The following is a 25543-nucleotide window of genomic DNA, read 5'->3' on the forward strand; positions in this document are numbered from 1 at the left end:
ACATAAACAAAGGGAGATAGCAACACGTAGGAAAACATAAAATAACATAAAAGAAATGCATACCAATCAAGTTTTTAAATTATAACATGTCCCACCAAACAAAGTATAACAAACCAGCCAGCTTTCTTAATGAATTTAAATACAAACAAACTACAAAAGCACCAATAGGTCAGTACAGTGTTCCTTTACTGCCTACGAAGTGCCCCAGAGAGCCCAAGGGAGAAAGCTTTCCCCACTCTCCAGGGTTGGTTTACCAAATAAGCACATCTGCTTTACAAGATCGGGTACCTGGGAAGGCCTTTTTCTTACCAGTTCATCAAAGCCTGGTCCTGGTCGGTGGGACTCCTCTCCAGAGAGTCCCCAGAGTACAAAGTGACTCTGGCAGCTGCTAGGACATCTCTATCAGGAGATCCCATCGACCAAGGTCCTGCCGTGGTCACCAATTGTTATGTTCCTAGTTATGCTTGACTGCTTCCTTGATACTGATCAATCAAAGGGGCAGAAACTGGTAGAAAGAAGTTTATTTTTGAATTTGAATCCAGAGAGCAGAGCCAGACTTGAGGACTTTCTAAAATGGCTCTGCCGTCTTTTACTTTAAAACTGCAGATTTCAGATAGTACCATTAAGATTATAGTTATATTCATCATGGGAATTAGCCTAGGATCTTCAGCACACTTGGCAAAGTTATTTCTATGTGAAAATGTATTTTTATTCCAAATAATGGTGTATTTTATATTTAACAAAGTGCTTTTAACTTTTAAAGATGTGTACATAACTCAGAATACAACATAACACAGTTGTTTTATATGTTACTAAACATACACAAATACATATCTCATTGCTAATGAATATACCTGTGTCCACATTTTTAGTTACCATGTTCCCCCATGCTTCTTATATGTTGGAATCTAACCTCTGACACTTTAGTATACCACAGGGCTTAGGTTTATATTTACAAGTTTGCTTCTCTTACAAACTATTTTACAAAGGAAGAATTAATCATTCCTATTTTTATTCTTCCCTAATAGTACATTTATAGCACTGATTTGACAATGAAATTTAATATCTGCTGTAGTTAATCTATTGAGGCTTGTTTCTACTGCTAGGTTATGAGTTACTAATGTCTATAGGAACTGACTGACTTAGGAAGCATGTTAAGTGGTATATGAGGCAGAATTCTTCATTAGCTAAAATAATCAACTGAAAAAAATGCCTTAAGAACTTTAAAGTCCTTACCAAATTTTTCCTGTGATTCTTTTAAATCTTAGTTGTTTTCCTCTAAGTGCAATGAACACTCTAGTTTCTAAATACTTTGCATAGGATAACATTCACCACTAGCTTTTTAAAGATACATTCTTGAACTCTTCATGTGAAACATATTAACATCACATGTGAAACTGTGAAAAATCATTAGATACGTGTGTTGGAAAAAATTTACATGAGGCATGCACTAACTTGATGTGACTATTTTCACAGATTTATCAAAATTTATACATTCAAATGCATTTTTAATATAATGTGAACTACATTAAAAGCTTTATGTTTAGTTTAATAAAAAATGAATAGCAAACTGCATGTTTAGTTTAATATGCTGCCATTGCAGAAAATACTTTTGTAACTATTCTCTTGGAATAGCAAACTGGACTCTGATTAGAGTATTATAATCACTGAATCTTATAACTGAATAAGATATCAGAGTTTCCAAAAAATAGATGTGTATCACAATCACTTGGGGAGCCTACAAAAATAGAATTCAAGGGTATAAACTCAAGAGATTTCATATATTGTGATGGGGCAATGAAATTTTATTTTCTTTCTTTTTTTTTTTTTTTTGAGTTGGAGTCTCACTCTGTCTCCCAGACTGGAGTGCAGTGGCCGCTCCCGGCCACCGCAGCCTCGACCTGCTGGGCTCCGGCAATCCTTCTGCCTCAGCCTTCCAAGTAGCTGGAATTACAGGCATGCGCTACCACACCCGGCTGATTTTTTGATTTATTGTAGAGATGAGGTTTCGCTGCCCAGGCGGGTCTTGAACCCGCGGATTTAGGCAATTCACTCACCTCAGCCTCCCAAAGGCGCGGGATTACAGGCTGAGCCACTGAGCCCGGCTTGAAATCTTATTTTCAATAAGTGACTTCAGTTACTCTGTACAACTAATCCTTGACTCTTGGTTGGCAATTAAACCTTTGAGATTATTAGGCCAATTTCTCATCCAGTATGTGAATGTCTTATATGATACCTCCAAGAGGTGATCACCCTAACTCTACCTAAGACTCTTCATGAACTATATTGTCTCAGGGCTAGGACTAATGGTGAGAACATAGATTTGACATAGATTGGAAGGACAGAAAGATGTAAACGCAGGTGGAAACTGGAGGTGAAGCAACCAGTCAGAGGGTTGTCATAAGTGGACAGCCAGGGATGATAAGGGCCAAAACTAAGTCCTGTGCCAGAGAAGACAATTAATTGGTGAGGACATTTCAGAAGTAGAATTGGAAAATAAAACAATGAATAGAAAGACAAAAAAGTCAAGGGGAAAAACCTGAGTTGATGGCAGTCCTATTAGCTAAGTTGTAGGCTATAGGAAGAAAAGGGCAACATTTTATAGAAATGATGTAGTTAGGGTTTGGATGTGTTGTATCTGAAGTAACGACAGCCTAGGGAGCACATGGAAACAGAAGCTTAGAAAAACTGTCAGTGTGGAAGTTACAGCCTCAGGAGCCATTTGTTTATACAGGTGGAAATAAGAAACATGGGAATAAATGCAATAAATGAAGAAATTCATAGCTGTTGACGAGAAAAGAGCCTAGCAGTCCAGTGTAACACCAATATTAACAAATGGCAGAGGAAGAGGATATGTCAGGGAAGATGTAAGATAAATCAGATAGAAGGAAGAAAGTATATCAGAAGCCAAAGGAACATGTTTAATTTGGTGGCCCTCTAACAATACCACTTCATTTTTTTTCTTGTGTCTTTACACAAATAACATGCACAAAGCTTTATGCTTCAAATTCACAGGTGTCTCTCTGGTGTTTGTGTGTGTGTGTGTGTGTGTGTGTGTGTGTGTGTGTGTATGTGTAGTATTTTTTTCCTCCACTACTACTATTAGATCCGTTTCTTTTGAATGAGTGATGCTCTCCTTCCTAACATGGAACATGTTCTACCAAATCTCAGAATTTTGAAATACTGCTAGCCTTATTGTATTGTATCATATACAAATTTAAATATTCATTGATAACCATTCCTGTTGTGTGCATTGGTCTACAAATATTTGCTTAATTATCCTTCCTAAATTTATTCTTTATTTTAGTCTACTCACTGGACATTTTTGTCATTAGTAGTTCATTTTTAAATTTTTTTTATTTTTTTGAGTTGGAGTTTCACTCTGTCGCCCAGACTGGAGTGCAGTGACCGCTCCCGGCCACCGCAGCCTCGACCTGCTGGGCTCCGGCAATTCTTCCGCCTCAGCCTTCCGAGTAGCCGGAATTACAGGCATGCGCTACCACGCCCGGCTGATTTTTTTATTTATTGTAGAGATGAGGTCTCGCTGCCCAGGCGGGTCTTGAACCCGCGGGCTCAGGCAATTCACTCACCTCAGCCTCCCAAAGGTGCGGGATTACAGGCTGAGCCACCGAGCCCGGCTAGCAGTTTATTTTTTATATCTGTTTCATTCTTATTGCAATGGCAAGCTACTGGAATGGTATATAGAGGTTAACTAAGAATCTACACTATATATATTTTATAGTTTTATTATGAGTTTCATTAATTTCATATACAGTACTGTATTTTAGATAAAATAATTTGGATGATGTCAGTAACATTCCTTCCTAACACTCATATTAGAGATTCTCTGATTCTCATACAATGCACAATATTATATTCCTTTCAGAAATGCAGGTGAGTCATAGATTAGAAAACCACAGACCATTTTCTGATGACATCTATTAATATTTTATCTTTAAGTAGCCATTCACTTCTCTCTTTCCTCCCTTTTCATGCTTGATTTATAAGTGTATTGCTCTCTAGTATAATCCATATTTTCGTAGCTTGAATGAACATACATGGAAACTAACAGAGCTTTTTTTGGTGGGGGGAGAGAGTAAGCTGCCAGAATGGTGGTAACCTCATTCATCCTATGATTTCACCAATGTATTTTCCACTAATAGCAGATGGATGATCTACGATATTCTGGAGTCTTTAAAAGAATGTGAATGCTCAGTCTCAACTGGCATTTGTGTTTAGTGATTAGATGTTTGACTTACAATATTAATACTCCTTCAGTTAACAGTTCCTAGACTACTGCATTTTCAAACCCTTATGCTTTATGTACTGCATGTCAGGGTGAGTAGAAACTCCTTAGTAAGTTCCATAATTATTCTTGGATAAAGAAGCTGTTGTTGAGAATCTCTGGGAATAAGACGTATGTGTCCTCAGCTGCTAGTCAGGCCATTTCAGGCATACAATAAGACAGATGCAAGATATATCAACAGAAGCGATCTTTCAGAACCAATAAGAGTATATAAAAGTGACAAAAGCTATTGTGAACCTACCCTTTATATGTGAGCAGTAGATCTGCTTAGAACACAGGTGACTGGTGACTAATAGTGTCATGCTTACTTTCAATTTGGTCTGCTAATAAGTCATTTATCTGCCTCTCCTCCTTTCTTTACCTTTCTGAATCGGGATTTCCTGGATGTTGATCTGAGATCACAGGGGCATCACAGACTTAGAATTCTTCCTGTAGTGTTCATATCTCTGATTTTTAAATATTTTCTATTCACTCAGCCTAAGATAAAGAACTTCATCATATCCATATTTCAGAAGAATTAGAAATTGTGTATGTGCGTGTGTGTGTGTGTGTGTGTGTGTGTGTGTGTGTGTGTGTGTGTGAGAGAGAGAGAGAGAGAGAGAGAGAGAGAGAGAGACTTACAGGTACCTCATTTATCTTTATAGCACTTGCCATAATTACTGTTTATTTTGTGGGGGAGTGGAGTTTGATTGCTTCCCTTTTTGACTGTAACCACCCTAATGTTAGGGAGTTTGTCTCCTTTGCCCACAAATGGATCTTCAGCACTGAGCATAGCATCTCACTGATATGGTTAACATACCACCATATAAATTAATATATTTACGGTACCATAACTAAAATGTCTGACTCTCATTCTGGTGTGTAGGTAAGTCATTTTCAACAAGCTTTTTTCCTGCCTTTAAGAAGTCCTAAGTGCAGAACGATTATGTACTGTTAAAGATAGAAGTCTAAATCCAGGGCATTACACCTGAATTTTATAGTCTATATTCTGGTACCCAGAGAGGGCAAAACTAGGTGAGCAGCTCAAAGACCCAGGGGGTGTGACATGTTTCACATTAGAAACAATTCTCATGCTGACTAGTCATTTGGTGCATGTATTGTAATTGATTAATTGACTCGTCTCATTTTGAATAATTTGCTGTGTTTGGGGAGTATGTGTAGAGGAAAGAAGGAGGCAGTAACCAGAAGCCATTTTTTAACAAGAGCCATCTAACTATGGAGTTCAGATTCATTGTTTCTAAGAAGGCTATTAATTGGAACATTTCAAAACTTTAGAACAGAAACAAATCCCAAAGTCCCAAAGCCTTCCTAGGGAAGACATATTCTAGAGTTGATTGATTTTTATCCCTATCTTAGTATGAAACAAAAACATGCCATAATCATTCCCTCAAATAAAAATGTAGTCTTGATTCAGAATGTTAGGCAAGCTTTTTCAGTAACTCAAGAGGAGGCTGCCTAATTCCTGTAGCATCAGAATGAAAAAAAGAAGACTAACATTTATTGAGTGCCCACTATAGAATATCAGGGCCTAGCCCAGAAATTTTATGTAACTTTTATAATAAACAAGTGAGGTAAATATCATCTCTGTTTTACAGAGGGGACAATAAGTTTAATAAGATATGTTGACTTGCTGGGTAAGATAAAAACCCTGTGGTTATTTATGTACTTTTTTTATAATCAATATTTTTTATTATGATATTGTGGGGTACAGTTAAGGGTTAGGTATACAAATATGCTTCGTTCAGGCACCCTTGTTGATAAAAGGTGTCCCCCGTCCCCAGACAGATGTTTACTACCATTAATCCCATCTCCCTTCCCCTCCCCTGCATAGTTTCCCACCACTATCAGTCATTTTCTTATGGTAATATGTTGGATGATCAAGGTCCACTATATGAGTGAGAACATGTGATACTCAGATCTTTGTTTCTGTGAGAGTTCACTCAGTATTATAGACTCTAGTTCCATCCAGGTTGCTGTGAAATTCATGATTTTGTTCTTTTTTATGGTTGCGTAGTATTCCATCATATATATGTACCACATTTTTTAATCCAGTCCTCTTTTGATGGGCAACATGGTTGCTTCCCGATTCTTGCTATTGTGAACAATGCTGCGATAAACATTCGTGTGCAGGTATCTTTTTGATAGAGTGATTTGAGTTCTTCAGGGTATATTCCCAGTAGGGGGATTGCAGGGTCATATGGGAGGTTGATATTTAGAGCTTTTAGGAATTGCTACACTGCTTTCCACAGAGGTTGCACTAGTTTACACTCCCACCAACAGTGTAGAAGTGTTCCCTTTTCTCCACACCCTCTCCAGCAACTGTTATTTTTTGAGTTATTGATAATTGCCATTCTGACTGGAGTTAGGTGGTATCTCAGTGTGGTTTTGATTTGCATCTCCCTGATGATTAGTGAGGTTGAACAGTTCTTCATGTTTCTGTTGGCTGCTCGGATATCTTCCTTTGAGAAGTGTCTGTTCATATCTTCTGCCCATTTTATTATGGGTTTGTTTGTTGTTGTTTTTTTCCTTCATGTGTCTGTTGGCTGCTCGGATGTCTTCCTTTGTGAAGTGTCTGTTCATATCTTTTGCCCATTTGATAATGGGGTTGTTTGTTTTTTTCTTTTCAGCACATTTGAGTTCCTTGTAGATCCAAGATGTTAAGCCTTTGTCAGACCTGGAGTTGGCAAATACTTTTTCCCAGTCGGTAGGCCATCTCCCTGCTCTCTTGATGGTTTCTTTGGCTTTGCAGAAGCTTGTCAGTTTAATGAGGTCCTACTTGTCTATCTTATCCCTCATGGCCTGTGGGTTTCGGGTTTTGTTCAGGAATTGGAAGCCAGTTCCAATTTCCATGAGGGTATGTCCTTCATTTTCTAAGGTTCTTATGGTTTGAGGTTTTACATTTAGGTCTCTGATCCATTTGGAGTTAATTTTTGTGTATGGGGATAGATAGGGGTCCTGTTTTAATTTTCTGCTTGTGGTCAGCCAGTTTTCCCAGCACTATTTACTGAATAGGTTCTCCTCTCCCCAGTGGTAGGTGGTGGAGGCTTTGTCGAAGATCAGTTGATTGAGAAATTGAGGTTTTGCTTCTGGAATCTCAATTCTATTCCATTGATCTATATGCCTGTTTCTATACCAATACCAAGCTGTTTTGATGATTGTAGCTTTATAGTAAAGTTTGAAGTCTGGTAATGTGATACCACCTGCTTTTTTTTTTTTTTCCTGAGGATTGTTCTGGCTATTCTTGGTTGCTTATGTTTCCATATGAATTCCTGTGTTGTTTTTTCTAGGTCTGAGAAGAATGTTGCTGGTAATCTGATAGGTATTGCATTGAATCTGTAGATTGCCTTAGGTAAGATGGACATCTTCACAATGTTTTAATTCACCCTCTCTGATGAAGCTTAGCTTGGCTGGGTAGGTTATCCTTGGCTGAAATTGTTTATCTTTTAGGACTTTGAAGATAGCACTCCAAGCTCTCCTAGCCTGCAGGGTTTCTGTAGATAAATCTGCTGCTATTCTAATTGGTCTTCCATGGTAGGTGATCTGGCCTTTTTCTCTTGCTGCCCTTAGGATGTTTTCTTTTATGCCTACTTTGCTTAGGCAAATTATTATGTGTCTAGGAGTTGGTCTTCTCATTTGTTGTCTTGCAGGGGTTCTCTGAATCTCTTGTTATGTACTAATTTAACATAATCTTTTATGTTTGCTACATTACAGGAGGTGACCTGGTCAACTGCTCCCCTGAAAAGAGGTCTTGAGTCTACTTGGCAGGAAAGAGAATCATGATTAATAAACAGTATCTGCCATGGGTAAGGTGGGATTCGTGAGGACATGAGTATTTGGTATTTGCTCTTCGGATATAAATCCATGCTTCCTCTTGAGAAATCCCATTAGTGAAAACTTTTCAGCAAGATTCTCATCATGACCTATGTGTACTGAGAGTTGCTGGCCAGAGACGCTGATTGGTAAGTTGTTACTCTTGTATCCCTAAAGTTTCCTAGCATAGAAAATTTTCTGAAGGATTGATCATGAGACATTCCCAACTTTGCCACAGAGTAGACTCATAGGCATCCATTCATCATTGGGACCAGTCTATTTCACACGCTCATAAAATTTATTACATATTTTTATTTTAGATTTCTTTAATGAAATTCACTTAAAGAGTTGAAAATCCAGAGTTATAGTTTTTATTTTTATTATTTTTTCTAGTTATATTTTATAGGGGAATTTGAAATGGTATGCAAATATTTATTTCACAATTAAGACTGCCTTATTTTTGTTGTGTCAGCATGAAAAAAAGAAGACTAACATTCATTGAGTTATTTATTGAATGATCCCAAACCAGGCTAATGAGGATAAAAGTGGAGGCTCAAAACTTCACCTGTACAAGGACCACTTATATACCTAATTCTGAATTGTACCCTACATCTTTAAAAAAAAAAGAATGATTTAATAGTACTGCAGAGTGCTAAAGGGAAGGATTATCACAGATGCACATTTGTAGGCAACAGTTTTGAAAAACATGACTTCTGGTCATATTGCACATGAATAAGAATGGAAAAGCACAGCATATGAATTTAAATAATGAAATGTGCTGGCTGGAATACTTTCTTCCCTTTCTACCTTTCCCCTATTCATCTTCACTAGCTAATTCCTCCTTATTCTTCCAATTTCTATGACCTTTTGAGAATGATGTTTCTGATTCCCTGAGCCTGAATGACAGGTTGCTCCCATGTGGTGAAATGGCTCCCTGGGCCTGGGGCTGTCATACCATTTGCACTCATGCAGACTGTGCTTTTGCTTGTCTGTTTCTCAAGGTAGACAGCAATTTGAGAGCAGGAGACTATTTCTTTGCTTATTGCTATATTTCTAGTGCCAATATAGCAATAAGCACATAATAAGCAGTTAAATATATTGAGTGAATGTGCAATTACCTTGACAAAGAGGAGGTGAGTGAAGAATCAGGAGATATGCACTTCATTTTCAGCTTGCACATAGATATCTCCTATTAATATAAACTTTTACTCTATGTATTTGTGTCTCACTTTATCATACATAAAATGGAAATAATGTAGAATTCCTTTACCTCTGAGAACTTTAATCTGGAGAAACCATTGTAGAAGAAGTCACAGAAGAAAAATTAAAGAGCAATGACCTGAAGAAGGCAGTGGAGCAATTTCTCATGACTGAGTCTATAAAATCCCTAAGACTATTTTTGTATTTTACTGAAATAAAATGTTAAAATCATAGACTATTGGTGGTGGTTTACACATACAATACAATCTATACTTAGAGTTTTACAATTAATTTGTATTTACCTTTCTTTGTTTGCCAGATGCTTATCAAGATTTCTTTTCTGCAGTTTTCATCATACTTTTATCAAATTGCTTATTTTGCAGATAAACTACATATTTCAAATCATTTCCTTCCTGTTGCTGGTCTTCCATCCACATGATCCAAGACTTTCTGGTTTTATGTCTTAGCATGTCTCAAACCACTCACTAGGCCCTGATTTCCACATATCCCTGATTTTCTTTCCCTTTGAGGCTTACCAGAACTGTTCTTAGGTCTGGTTTCACAATTACCTTTCCTAAATCTGGTTACAAAATTATATGTATTCTCTGCTACAAATTTTATCTTCCCAAGCTTATTCATTCCTAAATTTTATGTATCATAATACTGTAAGTATTCCCCAGTTGAGCCACAGGTACATATGTAGCTATTTACCTAACTCAAATGCTTATGTTTATTGCAGAAAGAAAATATGGAAACAAAATGCACATATGTAAGAAAAGTGCACAAAGGGAAGGAGTACATTGTTTTCCACATAGCACAGCTATGTGGTAAGTATTCCCTAAGTATTTCACTCACTACTTAGTTCAGTGCACATTATCGAGAATCTACTCCATCTAGTAGCATTGCGCCCTTACCATGGTGATAGAAAGACAATCATTTGTTCCTTTAAAATAGTGTACTGGTCAAACGCTCAGGCTCTGTGACTCTACTCTGCCAGGCCTGAGCACTATACACTTACCATCTTCTTTAACTCTCACAACATTCTTAAGACGTAGGAACTGCTATTTTATCTATTTTCAGTTCAGGAAACTGAGGCAGATTTGGATGTGAAAAACATTTGAAAGGAACCATAGAAGAAAGAATGTGGACATAGAAAAAAATGTCTTCTGACATGCAAAGGAAACAGGCAAAATGAAGAAACCAGATATGCAGAGGAATACAGCATAGTAATATAGTGTCACTGGAGAATTATAGTATCTTTGGGAATTACTGCTGATAGTTCAGATGGTAAATAGGTAAATGCTTCAAGAGGGAAGATGATCATAATACTTGTTTCCTCTATCTTAAGGATTAGCACATATAATATAGTGTGATTTGAATAGTGGTATAACAGTTATGGAAATGAGAAAAAGAGGAGAAAGGGAAATACACAGAACAGTGGTGACTCAACTTCTGTTACAATGCCTATGTGTTTTATTAGATTGACCTATGTTCTTCTGGGGAAAAGCCAGGCTATTTTATCTTTCTATAAATATACATACTGTCCCAAGCAAATGCTATTATGTTGTCTTACATTGTGATTACAAGCAGCACACAATGCTCTGTGAATTTCTCACTTCAACAAATGTGATTTTTAAAAGGTGTCAAGATAGGGGATATTTATCTGCTTCATATTACTCATATAATATACCAATGCTTTATGAAGAATTTTCCAAGCAGGTTAGATAATGTAGTGGTTAGTACTGTGTTATAATGTTTTATGTTCTTGGGGAGAAATGAGATAATTTATTTTGAGTAAGCTGTATTGATCAAAAACTGCAATCAATGAAACCACATTATTTTCTTTAGTCTGACCATATCAGAATGGTTTTTGATCACGATGTCATTGTTTTGGTCAGACCACAAATTTATCATTGTGAAGAAAAACATAGTGCACATTTTTCATTATATATATATATTGGCAAAATGAAAACTGGTTTATGTTTTCTTTAAGGACTTATTCTGAGAAGTTTCATCAAGAGAGGGGCTTTCACATTTTTTTTCTTCTGGAGTAAGTGGTGTTTACATGTATAAATATGCTATCACTTTGACTCATCTGGTAGGAAGACTATTATAAGTTAATGAAATTAGATAAATTTTAAGAGTAAGAAGCCACTTTGCAATTTATCAATGTGCAAAACCTGACATCTCATCAAAAATGCCAATAATGCTCTTTTCAGCATTAACTGATGCAATTTCATCAAGCTCATTGTTTGAAAAGGGTCAAAGCAGAAGATTTTTAAAATTGAATTTTAGATACCCTTTTAGAAAGAATCCAGTGAATCACAGTCAATTGCCTGCAGCATCATGTCAAGGAAAAGACACTTGATCTATAGATAGACAGAGCAGGACTTGAGCATTACTTTACAACTTACTGTGTGATCATGAGCACAGTTAGTTTTAATATTCAATATCAGTTTTCTATAAAATGGGGATCATGATTTCAACCTTCTGGGGGTATCAGGAAGATTAGGTGACCGAACACAAAGTTTCTATTATGTTGCATAACAAGTATCCCATACATGAGGATTTGCTTCCTTTTCTCCATTTTGAATTCATTTTTTAAGTAAATATTTATTGTCTACTATGTTCTAGAATCTTGATATTCCTGAGTCACCAAAATATACAAAAGATTTTCTGCCTTTTAGCTTATATTTTAGCTGGGGAACTGGCAATATATTATTAGCAAAGATAAATTAATATATAAACAATACAAACTATTTAAAGGTGATATATGAAGTAGTGAAAAGAATAGGTAGAATTAGGTGAGAAAGGTTAGTCTGTGGAATTAAACAGATTGCTCAAGGTAGACATTTGAGCAAGGACTTGAAGAAGAAAAGGATAATAGCCATGTGAGTAAGGTAAAGAGCTAGGGAAATGACCTTAAGATAAAAGTCTTTCTGATCTTTTAATGGAAGAACAAAGGGACCAATGTGATGGGAGGAAGGACCTGATGAAATGAAAGGGAAAGTAGGCCAGAGACATTCAAAAAATGGCCAGATTATATAGAATATAAACTTGTAAGAACTTTGGCTTTTACTTTGAATGAAATAGGAAACCATTGTAGGTTCTTAGTAGATTCTTATGCAATGGAGTAACATGACCTGGCTTACTTTGTAAAAAGATGTCTCTGCCTGTAGTGTTGAGAAGAGGTTGTAAGTAGGGACAAGGGGAGATAGAATAAAGGAGGAAAACTGATGAGGATTTTTCAGCAATAAAGGCAATTAATAATGATTTTAGGCACTTACACTGGGAGTATTGAGGGTGGTAGAATTCTGGATTTGAAGGATGAACCAATGGGATTTCCAGACTGCCTAAAGGATATGCAAAAAGTCAGAAGATGACTCCAAAGCTATTGGTCTGAGCTACTGAAAGATTGGATTTGACATCAGGTAAAATACTAAGGATGATTAGGATGATCCTATGGATAATACTAAGGATAGAACAGCCTGGGGATCAGGGAAGTAAAGACCTGGGTAGAAGTTGTGACATCTGTAGATATTCAAATAAATATATCAAGTAGACAGGTAAATATTCAAGTCTGGAATTAGGTGAGAGGTCTGGACAAGAAATTTAACTTCAGGAATCTTCATTGTATAGGTGATATTTATTAACATGAAACTGGGTGTGATCAACATTGAAGCAAGTGTCCATGGAAAAAAGGATCAAGACTGAGCCCTGGGGCATTCTGATACCTCATTATTTTTTTTTCCAAACACAGTTGAATATAAATGTATAGATATTTTGGGGAAGGTTGTTATTATAATTATAATTTATTGTTATTAGTAGTAATCAGTATTAGTATTATACCAGTGAGAAAAATATCAAATCTGTAATGGAGTCATCAGTGAAGCCAGAATTTTTTTAAAATCAGGAACAATGATAAAATTTTGAAAAATGGCTCATGGCTATCTTTCTTGAATTTTTAGGTCAACATTAACCTTGGATAATTCATTAATTTAGAGTCAGAAGACATAAGAAGTTAATCTAAGTGAATTTAAAAGAGGTATTATAATAGTAAGCTGAGTTCAACAAACACAAATTAATTGCCTACTCTGTGCCATTGATTAGACTAGACAGTCATTGAAAGGATCTTACTTTCAAATGTAGAAGACAGTTAATAAAAGTAGGTTGAAACTTTTTCCACATTTTCTTATTCATTCATTCTTAAGTCATTCATCCATTTCTCCACTCATTCCCAATCACTGTATAATTTTTAAAATTTTATTAACAGAAGAGGATAGTAGTTGATATATTTGAGCAGTTATGAGTACTAATCTATTTGTATGCTATTTAGTCACTCCAATAATCTTATGAAATAGTTACTACTGTTACCTCAATTTTATGGAATAGAAAGCTGAAACTCAGAGAAGGAGATTTATTTGGCTAAATTCACACAATGAGTTGTTAGTGGACTATGGATTTAAACATGCAAGTCTCTGACTCCAAAGCCTTTTGATTTAAAATACTATTTATTGGATGATGATAAAGATGACCTATTGCAGATATGTCTTTCACATTGGCAAAATTTTTATACTGTATTTGTCATAAATTCAACTTCCTTAGATTGTATTGGTGATTGTGCACATAGTGAACTTAACAAAGGAAATCTAGAGATTGCTGAGGGACCTGAGAAGTCTATTGTTAAACAAAGCAATCATTTCATTTTACAGCTAATCATCCTTATGACATTTGATATTTAGGGAAAAATGGCTGCTATAATACAGGTTTTGATGGAAAAGGGAATTGAAATATGTACTGGCCTCTGAATAGCTTTGTTATATTAGGGAAAGTATTTTCTCTCTCTCTCACACACACATGTATCATATTAAAAGACATGGTCTTTTCTTTTTGCCTGAAAATTCCTCTCTGTGTTACCTAGTTAACTTCCCATTTTCACATTGACTCTCCTTCCTCCCAGAAGGTACCTCTAAATGTTCAAGACCTAGTTAATTGTATCTCATTAATGTTTCTACAGTAATCAGTGTTTACTGACACCATAGTACTTTTTATTCCTTTACTTGTTTTTGCATTTTCTTCTCTCTCTCTTATTATTTCATTAGATGAACATTAAATCAGTTCCTACTCTACAACAGACATACTTCATATACTGAAATTGCCTCTTTATTTGTGTGTGCCTTGTGATACTCAAGAATAGGAGTTGGGGCTCCGGCACCACTATGTGCCCAGGAATGGATCTAGTGCTCTGCTGGGCACCTAATTGAAACTCAAATATTCACTAGTGAATATTTTCATTTTGGGCCACCACTGCATTTGGTATGTGTTTCAATTTGTTGTATGTATTATATCTGTATTCTTAGTGAAATTACTACAGTCAGCCTTCTTCTACTATGGACAAGTAATTTCATATAAATGCGAGGTCAAGCACCTTCCATTTATATCTGTATAAATATAATTTAGCACAGTGTTGAAAACAGAGGGAAACTTCATAATATATTTTTTTTGCCGAATGAGTGATAAGATAACCAGCTGTACAGTATATGATGTTTCTATTCAGATTCTCTAACCTAGAAACCTAGAAGCTAGATAGATAGCACCATTGTTCATTTTTTAATATTAACAAGAACAATTTGTTACAACTGTAATAATAAAAACAAGGATATTTCTCATCTAAACTCATAAGAAATTTCCCCTAAAGATCCAGAAACACATAATATTTAATAAATGGCAAAGATCCCCCCTTCCTCATCTAAACTTAATTACAAATCAAAAAACAGCACATTTTAAGCACATTTGGAATGAAAAATGTCAGAGCCTGGAGATAATGAACATGTGACCAGCTTGAAGCTGAATTTCTTCTCTTTCTTTAATCTCCTGAAAATATAGGGCTCTAAAATATGATTATAGAGAATGGCTGGTAGTGTAGTGTAAAAAACTTGGAATCATTGCACCCTGGATTGATTTTTCACCAGTTTCATGATCTTGTCAACTCAAGGAATCTTTTTGAGTTTTATTTAATTCAATGTAAGATAATAATATCTACCCTTACAAGATTCAAGAGGATAATGGTTTAGATAGTTACAAAAATTGATAATAAAAAAGCAATTCCCCCATGTTCTATTTAATGTGCTAATTTATTAAAAGGCCTAAGAAAAATAGGACAAGCTGAGGAACACAAATTAAATGCACATTTTTAAAATGAGTAACTCAAATGCTTGAGTTATAAAATCTGCCAGTGGTTACACCTCTTGGAGCTCATCCTCTGTTTCCTCTCCAATTCTCACAAATTCTGTTTTTTGTTTAACTCTGATGCTTTCTTCCTCCCTTAAGTGTAGACACAAAGGTTCCAACCTCCAAAGCAATTAAGTAACTCAGGGAACCAAAGGAACTTCTTAGGGAATGTTCCTACTGACATTAAATTATTGATATGCACTACCTTCCTACCATTTTACAGCTTTACACTTAAATTAGAAGCATTTCTCTATGAGTGAAAATCAGGAAATAATTCTAATTTTCTGTCATAAGGGTTCCCACTAAGCTACTTCTTGAGAGACACAATGTTTTTGCCTTTCCTTTTGACTTAGGTTTATTGGAAGGTTGCCAAAGCCTGGCAAACCCCGTGGAAGTGGTTCTGCTGCTTTCAGCTAGAGAGATAAAGACCTGTAGGGCTCTTACTACTTATATCCCATCCTAAATTCTTTGATGGAAAACAAATTAAAGATTCTTTCTAGGACAGTTTTTGCAGGTATGTGGCAGGGGATGGTGTCCCAGAAAAAGTGTCTTGGCAAAGGCTTTTAGAAAATTCACTGAGTGTCGATCCCAAATTGTTGCCTTTCATCGCATTTCTTCCTTTTTCTCTCCATCCAGACCACCTTGCAGATACCTTTTTTCTCAGAAAATTAATTACCGAGTTCTGTTGATTTTAATTCCTAACAAATTTTTGTTGCCTTTTTTCACACTACATTATGCTAGTCCAAACCACCGATAAGATTCACATTGATTTTTATAAAATTTCCTTCCTGTGGTTTACTTTTATCCTCCTGTTATAATTCCCAATTCACTCTTTTATTTTCAAATCTTGTCTTTTAGTACCTAATGCTCAAATAATTCTAATGGTATGAAATAGTTCAAATTATAAAAGACTAAGTATGCAGAGAAGCACAGAACAAATATGTCTAGATTTAACAATTGTTAATCTATGTTCATACTCATCACACACACACACCCACACACACACACTATGGAGATAACTGCAACCTCTCTTGTCACTGCCCTCTGGCTCCCTCTTTTCTCTCTCTCTAAGTAATATTGCTGTTCTGAAATCAACGTCCTTCCTTTTTGTGTTTTTAAACAATATCCACTGTTTAGACTGTCTGTGATTATGTAAATAAAATTTATAAAGTGACCCATCATGATTGCATTTTTTTCCTCATTCAATTTTTGACTATTCTTGTAATAAATACCTTGTTTAAAACTGCTCTTTCCACTAGGATGTAAACATCATAAGGGCAGAGGATTTCATCTGTCTTGTCCACAGAAATATTTTCAGCATTTACAATATTGTGATGAGGTTCATAACACTCCATCCCAAAATATGGCACCTTGGCCTATTGAATATTTTAAATGGGAGGAATTTGAGAAAAAGCAAGAAAAGCTTTCTGACCTTCCTCCCTCCTTCTCATATGAAGCAGATCATAAGACCCTCATGTGAGAGGTGCCCTACTTAGACCTGGAGGAAAGGAACATCCTTATCTCAGAGAGAAATCTAAAGGAACAGGCTCTGTTAAGGGTTCCTCAGTTTACTCATGCACTTTATCCTGTCCCATTTCTTTACAACTCTTCATTTTTCATCAAGCCTAGCATAAAAACATCTAGGTTTAACTACTTATTTGGCTCTTTCTTTCATTTTAATTTTAGATTCAGGATGTAACAAACACATGCATGTTTGTTACATGGGCATATTATGTAGTGCTGGGGACTGGATCTCAGATGACCCTTTCCCCAGAGAGTGATCATCGTAACCCACAGGTAATTTCGGAACCCTAGCCACCCTCCCCACTCCCCCCTTATTTGAGTACCCAGTATCTATTATTTCCTTCTTTGTGACCATTTAGTTCTCAAATATGAGTGAGGACATGCAGTTGTTGGTTTTCTGTTTCTGAGTCAGTTCACTTAGAATGATCATCTCCAGTTCTATGTTGCTGCAAAGGGCATGATTTCATTTTTTTTTATGACTGCATAGTACTCCATGATGTATATATACCACACTTTCCTTATCCAGTTAATTGATGATGGACACTTAGGTTAGTTCCATAATTTTGATATTGTGAATAGTGGAATCTTCATTTTTTAAGTGAAGTTTCCCATGTCACATAAAACTTATATTAAATAAGTGTGTATGTTTTTCTTTTGCTAATCTGCCTTTAGTTACAGGAATTCCAACCAATGGACCTGAGATGGATTGAAGGAAAAGACATGTTTTGTTCTCTACACCTGAGACAGAAAAAGTATTAGGTTCATATTTATTAAATGAACAACTAGATGACTGACCGAATAAATAAATGGCTTTTAATTTCCTTCAGGATAAACTTAAAAGTACTTACCATGGCCTACAAAGCCCTCCAAAAGTTGGCATTTGCCTTGGTCTCTTGTCTCCTTGGTGCTTTTACACTCTCAGTTCCTTTCTAGTTCTGTATTCTGTATCCAAAACACCCTTCTCCTTCCTTTTAGTTTGGCTAGCTCCTATCTTTACCTTAATTCTTGCATGTCCTCAATTCGTTAAAGAGGCAATTTAAAATTTCACCAAGTTAGCTTTTACTGGTATAGGCTCCCATGCCATTCTGGCCTTCTCTGTTAACATTCAACATTGTATTATCATTTGTTATTGTTTGGAATTATAAACTCCTTACGATCATGTTTATCCTACTCACTGCTAGCATAGGTACCTAATAATGATGAGACAAAGAATATCTGCTTGCTCTCCTTAATAAAAATAAGTTGAATCCTAGACATTTCCTATGTTCTTCCTCCATCTTTCATTTATAATCTTATTTCTATCTTGTCTTTTTCATACCAGTTTCTCTTTTTCTTTCTCCCTAATTCCTGGTAACTAGTTCCTGACAATTTATGACTGCCATTGAGAATATGGCTAGCTTAAACATTATTTTAATAATTTTATTGATGAAAATACATTCTTATAATATCATACAACACTGTATGCACATATGTTTGCACACACACACACATATTTGGGTGTAAAAAAAAAGGCACAGGAGGTTGAGGCTGCAGTTGCCATGAACATGTCACTACACTCCAGCCTGGGCAACAAGAGTGTGACTCCAACTCAAAAAAAAAAAAAAAAAGTAACACGAAATCTCATCAATACTAAACACCTTTTCTTAACATTAGATCATTCTTATTTCAGATATCTTTCTATTAAAAATATATGTATGTACACAAAAAAGTATATGGCTAAATATATAGATAGATATTAAGGTCAGTTAATTGCTATTTCAAATTGTTTTCTGAACATTTGTTTGAATTCAGCCAGGTTCAGATCTTGATTAAATGAAATAACATTTGTAAAATGCTTCAAACAATTCCTGGCACATAGGAAACATTATATATGTGTTGGTTGCTATTATCACAATGAAAGGCATGGACCCAATGTTGACCTGAGCTGTCACATTAGAGGCGGAAGTAAGGTAACTAAGAGCCAAGTGAGTATAGCAAGGACTTGTGATATTTCCTAACACTAGCCCAAGCATCTTCGTGACAGGCTTTGGAATAGCTGAAGCCATGAGAACAGTCTTCCAGTTGGCATTTACAAATGATCTGTTATTTTTAATTATTTTGAATCAGAGTTACTGAGATGGGCTTACAAACAGCCATAGAGTCATTGGGAAAGTACTGTAGGTTCCAATTAAAGATTGAACTGCATAATACCAATGTGGAGAACTTTTCAGGTTTGAAATTTATCAACCACCTCCACACCCCAAGCATACTCACACTCACATGCATAGCTGAAGTCAAACCACTTTATTCTTTTGTGCAGAAACTTCCATTGCCCACCGCCCTCCATTGCCTAAGGATAAAGTTCAAACTTCTTGGTTAAAGATTCTCTTCAAAGGCTAATCAGAATAAGGGAGGAGAAGTGGAAGTTACCAAAATAAGTAAAGAGGGGTAAGTACATTTCAGGAAGAGAAGATGATGCAAGTACAAACAGTGAGGCATAAAATAACATTGTGTGTAGATGAGAATTATAAGTAGTCCTTGACAGTAGAATATAAAATGAGAAGTAAAAAGTGGTAGGGATTGAAACTAGAAAGTTCATACAAGCGTGAGGGAGAGAGGGACATTTGTATGTCATGTTGAAAAGCTTGGAATATATCATGCAGAGATATGAAACCCTTAGCAAGTGTTGAGTGTTGGGGTTCAGGATGTGCTACCCCAAATTATGGTACCTTGGCCTTTGAGAAAACAGTAGAAGCAGGAAGGTAACTCTCACCTTCCCTCCATATTTCTACCCTGAAGCAGGTCATAAAACTCATTTGGCAGGGGCACCCTCTGGACCCAGAGGAAAGGAATACCCATACCTCTAAAGATACAAGTCACTGAGAGAAATCTGACTAAAAGGCCTTGCTGAATTCTCCCAAGTTTAGATTATACTTTTGAATCTCATCACACTTCTCAATGACTATCCACTTCTCCACTAAACCTAGCATTAAGTACTCCTGTTTCCCTGGGTCTTCCTTATCTTATGTAAAACTTATATTAAATAAATGTATGTACTTTTTTCTTTTAATATGACTTTTGTTATAAAGTCTTCAGTCATAAACCTAAGATGGGAGGGAAAGATATGACTTTTCTTCAATCTATATAACCAATGAAATGGAAGGAACAGATCTTGTATTTTGGATACATTATCCAGTAGCAAGATGAAAAGTGGACTTAGAGGCATAAATCTGGGGGGCAGGAAATAAACTGGGAAGTTACTGCAATACTTAATAATAAGATGAAGGGAACTTAGTCCAGCAAAGAGGTGTACAAATAGAGAGAAGAGGTAGTTAAGAATATTTTGCATTCAAATAATCAGGCTTTCTAAGTGACTGGATATGGGTGGCCATATCTACCCATAGAATAGAAAAGCACGTTTATAGTTAATAGAGGCATTATGGTGAAATGATTATGTTTGGACATGCTGGACTAAAAGGCCTGTAGTCTAAACAAGTGGAGATATTCAGCAAGTAATTAGATTCATGAGTCTGAAATTCAGGAAAGGAATATGAGCTGAGTTGTACTCTTAAAAGTCAGTAACATGCAGATAATAGTTAAAGCCATCAAAGTAGGTGTCAGTAATTGGAGTGATTGTGTAGAGGGAAAAGAACAATGAGTTAATGATGGAACCCTAGGGAACATCAGTTGTTAATGATCTAGATTAGGCAACAGCAACAACTTAAAAAAAACAGAAATGGTGTTTAAGTAGGTCAGAAAAACCTGTTATAACATGGCTGGTAGAGGAGGAAACTCAGGATGTTAGTGTACAGCATAAAAGCCAATAAATTGAGCAGAAATGTTTGTAAAATAAGGACTTGCAAGTGATCATTAGGTCTGGCAGTATGGTGGTCACAGGTATCTAATTTAGTTAGAATAGTCCCAATAACATGGTAAGGGTGTCAGTCAATTTGCTTTTATGAATCAAGTGTGAGAAAGATTTTTTGTTTTGCTTTGTTTTGTTTTCAAAGAAGGATATATTTGACTTACTCAAGAAAACCGAAAAAATAGATGAGATGAAATTAACAACAATAGGATTTAGCTTTGTCTTTACATTACAGATAGGACATCCTTGAGATAACAGACAATAGATGGAATATGCACACCTTTCATATGAAATACACAAAAAGCCCATCAGTCATTCCTTGATTTTCTCTAGGTTATAATAATAATTCTGAGAAAGCTACTGCATCTTGTAAATATTATCTTCTTCACTGTTAGGTAAGCTTCAACTCATGCATCAAGATTAAACTTTCTGAGATTCTCCAGGGTTAGTCACACCCTACCCCATCCTTTTCCACAATACTTTGTTCATTCTTCACCCAGTACTGAGATCACTGGGTTGTTACCTGTTTACATGCTTTTCTCTCACTAGTTTGTAAGTTTCTTGGGAAGTTAGACAATATCTTTGTATTGTCGATCCCTATTACATTTTCTGGCACAAACCAAGGACTTAATTTGTTAATTAATTTCTACTTGAAAATCTCAGACATCTCTAACTGACCTTGTCTAAAATTAAACTATTGATCTTTATGAAATAATGTATTTATTGATCCAGCCTTAAAAACAGAACATTTGTCAGCTTTCCTTAACACCTTCAGCATTTAACTTATCTGTGTGCTTTGTTGATTTTACACCAAAGTCCATCTCAAATCTTTCAGTGCACTCTTTAGTTCAAAACGCTAAAAATTTTTGTCTGCAATGACCCAACTTGTCTCCCTCTTCTACTTTCCATCCCTCCCCAAATTATTTTCCATCACGGTAACTGAAGTAGTAACTGAAATATATATCATACTAAAATTTCCTGCAATTGTTTTTCATTATCTGAATAATAAAACACTCAGATCCTGAATACATTGTCCTAGGTTGTATAGAATCTATCCCCTGATACTTTTTTGGTCTCTTCATACACCTTTCTCCCATCTGTTTATCCTTACACAGACCTTCACTTGTGGTTTCATCAGTCAGAAATTTCCCTCTCATCATTATTTGCTAGATATTTATATTTATCATTTAGGTCTCAACTAATTTTCCCTTCTTCAGAGAGATCTTTTATGACCACAAATTTAAATTAAGAATTTTCTAATATTTTCATATTTTTACTCCTGTTATTCTACTTCATATACAACGTGTCCGTGTTTTTATTTATGTGTTTTTTGTGATCTTTTCTCACGAGAACATAAAGTATCTAAGACTGGGATAGAGGGACCTAGTAACGTAGGAATCCTTTTTGTTTTTTACCTTAATTTCTCCAGCACCTAATATTATAATGAAGATAGTAATAATAAAAGATGTATCTGTTGAGTAAATGAAAGAGCAGACTGTGTTTGTTGAGTAAATGAAAGAGCAGACTGTGTTCATTTTGAGTAGCACAATCTATAAAACTTGGGACAAAAAGTTACATCTATATGTACAGTCACAAGGTGCTAAGCCATGCAAGTTAGCTGAACATGAAAGACAGTTTTTCATTTTAACAACAATCCAGTTTGAAGTCAGAAAAAAAGTGTAAAGAAATAGTATAAAGGAAATATTCACAATATTGCTCCTCATCCCCACCCAAGAAAATCAATCATAATATACATACAAATGTGTGTGTGTGTATATATATATATTTTTTTTTTCTTTCTTTCTTTCTGGCATTTTTACTGTGTGTGTCCGTGTGTGTGTGTGCAGTTTACCTTTTCAAAAAAAACCAGTCTTGGGGTTCAGTATTGAGTCAACTCTGGGGATGACAGAATGAATAAAAACATCAGAAAACTCAGAGTTAAATGGTGAATAATGGATTCAAATGATATCACAAGGTACTTGGATGTTTTATTAAATCAGAATTTTTTTAAGATAAGGAATACACCAAAATAAAAATACAGAAGTAAAGACACTCCCTTTATCTTAAAGTACTTCATTATTTATTGAGGGAGGTATACATGTCAACACTAAAAAAAAAAAATGAATTATCTGGAAAGTCAAGGATCACAAGATATTTATAACCAGGCTTTTGAAACAAGCTCATCAATTACCATGGATAACTATTCCTTCTGTGAGAAGATGCAGTCTGACATTGATAACCTTATAGAAATTTTGTACTAAAGCCATTTGAATTCTAACATTTCCTGACAACCTGACATACCATATTGTAGGCCCTCTGCCTGGAAGGCTCTTTTCTCTTTTCCTTGCAAACTCAGCCTAATCAATCCCCTCATTGTGCTTCCATGACCATAAACCTATGTTCTTTTATTATACTGTAATCATATTCTTATTTTTTACCTCCCTCAATAAATCACGAAGCACTTTAAGATAAAGGGAGTGTCTTTACTTCTGTATTTTTATTTTGGTGATAGAAAGATAGGCATATGTGCATTTAAAAATGTTTATTGAAGAAAAGTTGGAAGAAAGGATAGAAGGAATCATATTCTATTTTTGCATTATAGAGATGAGAAATGACTATGGTAAACACAATGGCACATTCCTTACCATCTTTCAGAATAAAGAACCAACATTCAAAACAAAACAAAAAAGAAAAAAAGAAAATAAACAAGTTGAGTCGTCTTGTCCTGTGCCACCAATACTTGAAAACTTATTAGTTGGCCCTTCATGGTTTCAAGTAATGAAAACCATCGAGTAGCAGAGAACTTTAGATGAACTTCTGTCCAATTCCATGTGGATATTTTGCTTTTGTGTATACTCTAAAATATTTTGGTCTCTTTCTAGGTAAAACTTCTTGCTCGCGACTTCAAATCACACATTTGAAGGGGGCCCTGCTTAGAAACTGCTGAGAACATCCTGGGGATGGACGGAGAATACCCAGTTGACAACCTGGGAATTCTGATCAAATCTGGCAGTTAGGACAGGAATATAGGCAGATCTTTTGCAGGGATATAAATATTTTCATAATTAGCACATGCTTTAGGAAAGTTTCTTTTCCCAAGGGAACTCTCTGTTCTATGAACAAGGCCACTCAAGATGAGAAATACTTGGGAATGTGTCGCCCACCCCCATGTCTGTGTGTTTTTTCAGTTGATTTTTGAGTAATGTACATGTGTTACCATTATGGTAGATGTACCTGTAAGATCATCAGTGGGCCAGGATCCCAGCTGGCACGCCTTGCAGGTGTACTCATCAAAAACATACTCATTCTCTTTACAAGGTGTGCAGGTCCAACAACAGCTGACTTCTCCCTTCCGGATCACCTAAGGCAAATATTTAAAATTTTCATTACTTTTTGCATAAAAATCCTACAATCCCTTATTCGAGTGTACTGCTTTGCAAAGTAGAAAGGGCTTTTGCATTTATTATTTTACATGTTAACAGATAAGCAATATAAGTATTAATATTCTTATTTCATAATTTTAAAAATAGGCTGAATTTAAACAATGAGTCCAATACCAAAATGTTGGTTTATGGGAGGGTCAGAATTAAATTAAATGCAAGTCTTTAAATAATTAGCTTTGGATACATGTATTTAATTAAGTACCCGTGTTTGTGGTCATATATACATACACAAGCATTTACATATGTGAATATATAACTGAATCTTCCCTAGGATTTGTACCTCTCCTTAAGAACTTTTGCTCTCTGGATTTACCTTGGCTTCCTTCCCTCTACTAGTAGAATAATTGTGAGCAAGAAGCATTGTGTGTCTTCTAGTGTTCAAAAATCTTTCAATATTGATAAAAAACTCATTAAGAAAATGTATTGAGCAGGAAGGCAGAGATAGAAGATGAAGTTTTTGGGAGATAATCTCTGCTCTCTTTTACTAAAAATCTGGCTCAATTATTCAGCCCATTCCTTCCTATTTTAGTTGTTTTGTTTTGCTTGATATGATGGTAGATAAGGTCACTGAGACTATTATAATATACTTCTTCATCCACTTGGTTTGTTAAGTCAATGGAAACTAATTGAAATAGTTTTAACAGTTGAAAGAATCATAGATGTTATTCTTTAAAAGTGGATGTACCCTCCCCCCCTCACCGGTTCATGAATAGCCTCTGTGGAATAGAGACAGCATTCACTAGTCATTCTTTTTTTTTTTTTGAGTTGGAGTCTCACTCGGTCACCCAGACTGGAGTGCAGTGGCCGCTCCTGGCCACCGCAGCCTCACCTGCTGGGCTCCAGCGATCCTTCCGCCTCAGCCTTCCAAGTAGCTAGAATTACAGGCATGCGCTACCACGCCCGGCTGACTTTTTGATTTATTGTAGAGATGAGGTCTTGCTGCCCAGGCGGTTCTCGAACCCGCGGGCTCAGACAATCCACTCACCTCAGCCTCCCAAAGGCACGGGATTACAGACTGAGCCACCGAGCCCGGCTACTAGTCATTCTTATACATGTTAGAACTGTGATTAAAAGTCAGCAGTAACTAGACAGCAATGATTACACTTTATTCTTTGTCTTAGATGCTGACTTTATTAATGACCTTATATAATTGTAAGCTATTGCTCGTGAGTTCTACTTAATCTA

At 35.8% G+C, this 25543-nt stretch overlaps 1 protein-coding gene across 1 annotated transcript in view; it reads right to left on the bottom strand.

The window, feature by feature from the left end:
* Positions 1-25543, bottom strand: part of GRM5 (glutamate metabotropic receptor 5) — a 176645-nt gene that overhangs the window by 84389 nt on the left and 66713 nt on the right. Inside the window, exon 5 of the mRNA XM_021716750.1 lies at positions 24150-24276. Coding sequence (XP_021572425.1) covers positions 24150-24276 — 127 coding nt within the window. The remainder of the gene's footprint in view (positions 1-24149; positions 24277-25543) is intronic.

This window comes from Carlito syrichta, unplaced genomic scaffold, assembly GCF_000164805.1.
Source record: "Carlito syrichta isolate Samal-C Ts95f unplaced genomic scaffold, Tarsius_syrichta-2.0.1 Scaffold308910, whole genome shotgun sequence".
Lineage (NCBI taxonomy): Eukaryota > Metazoa > Chordata > Mammalia > Primates > Tarsiidae > Carlito > Carlito syrichta.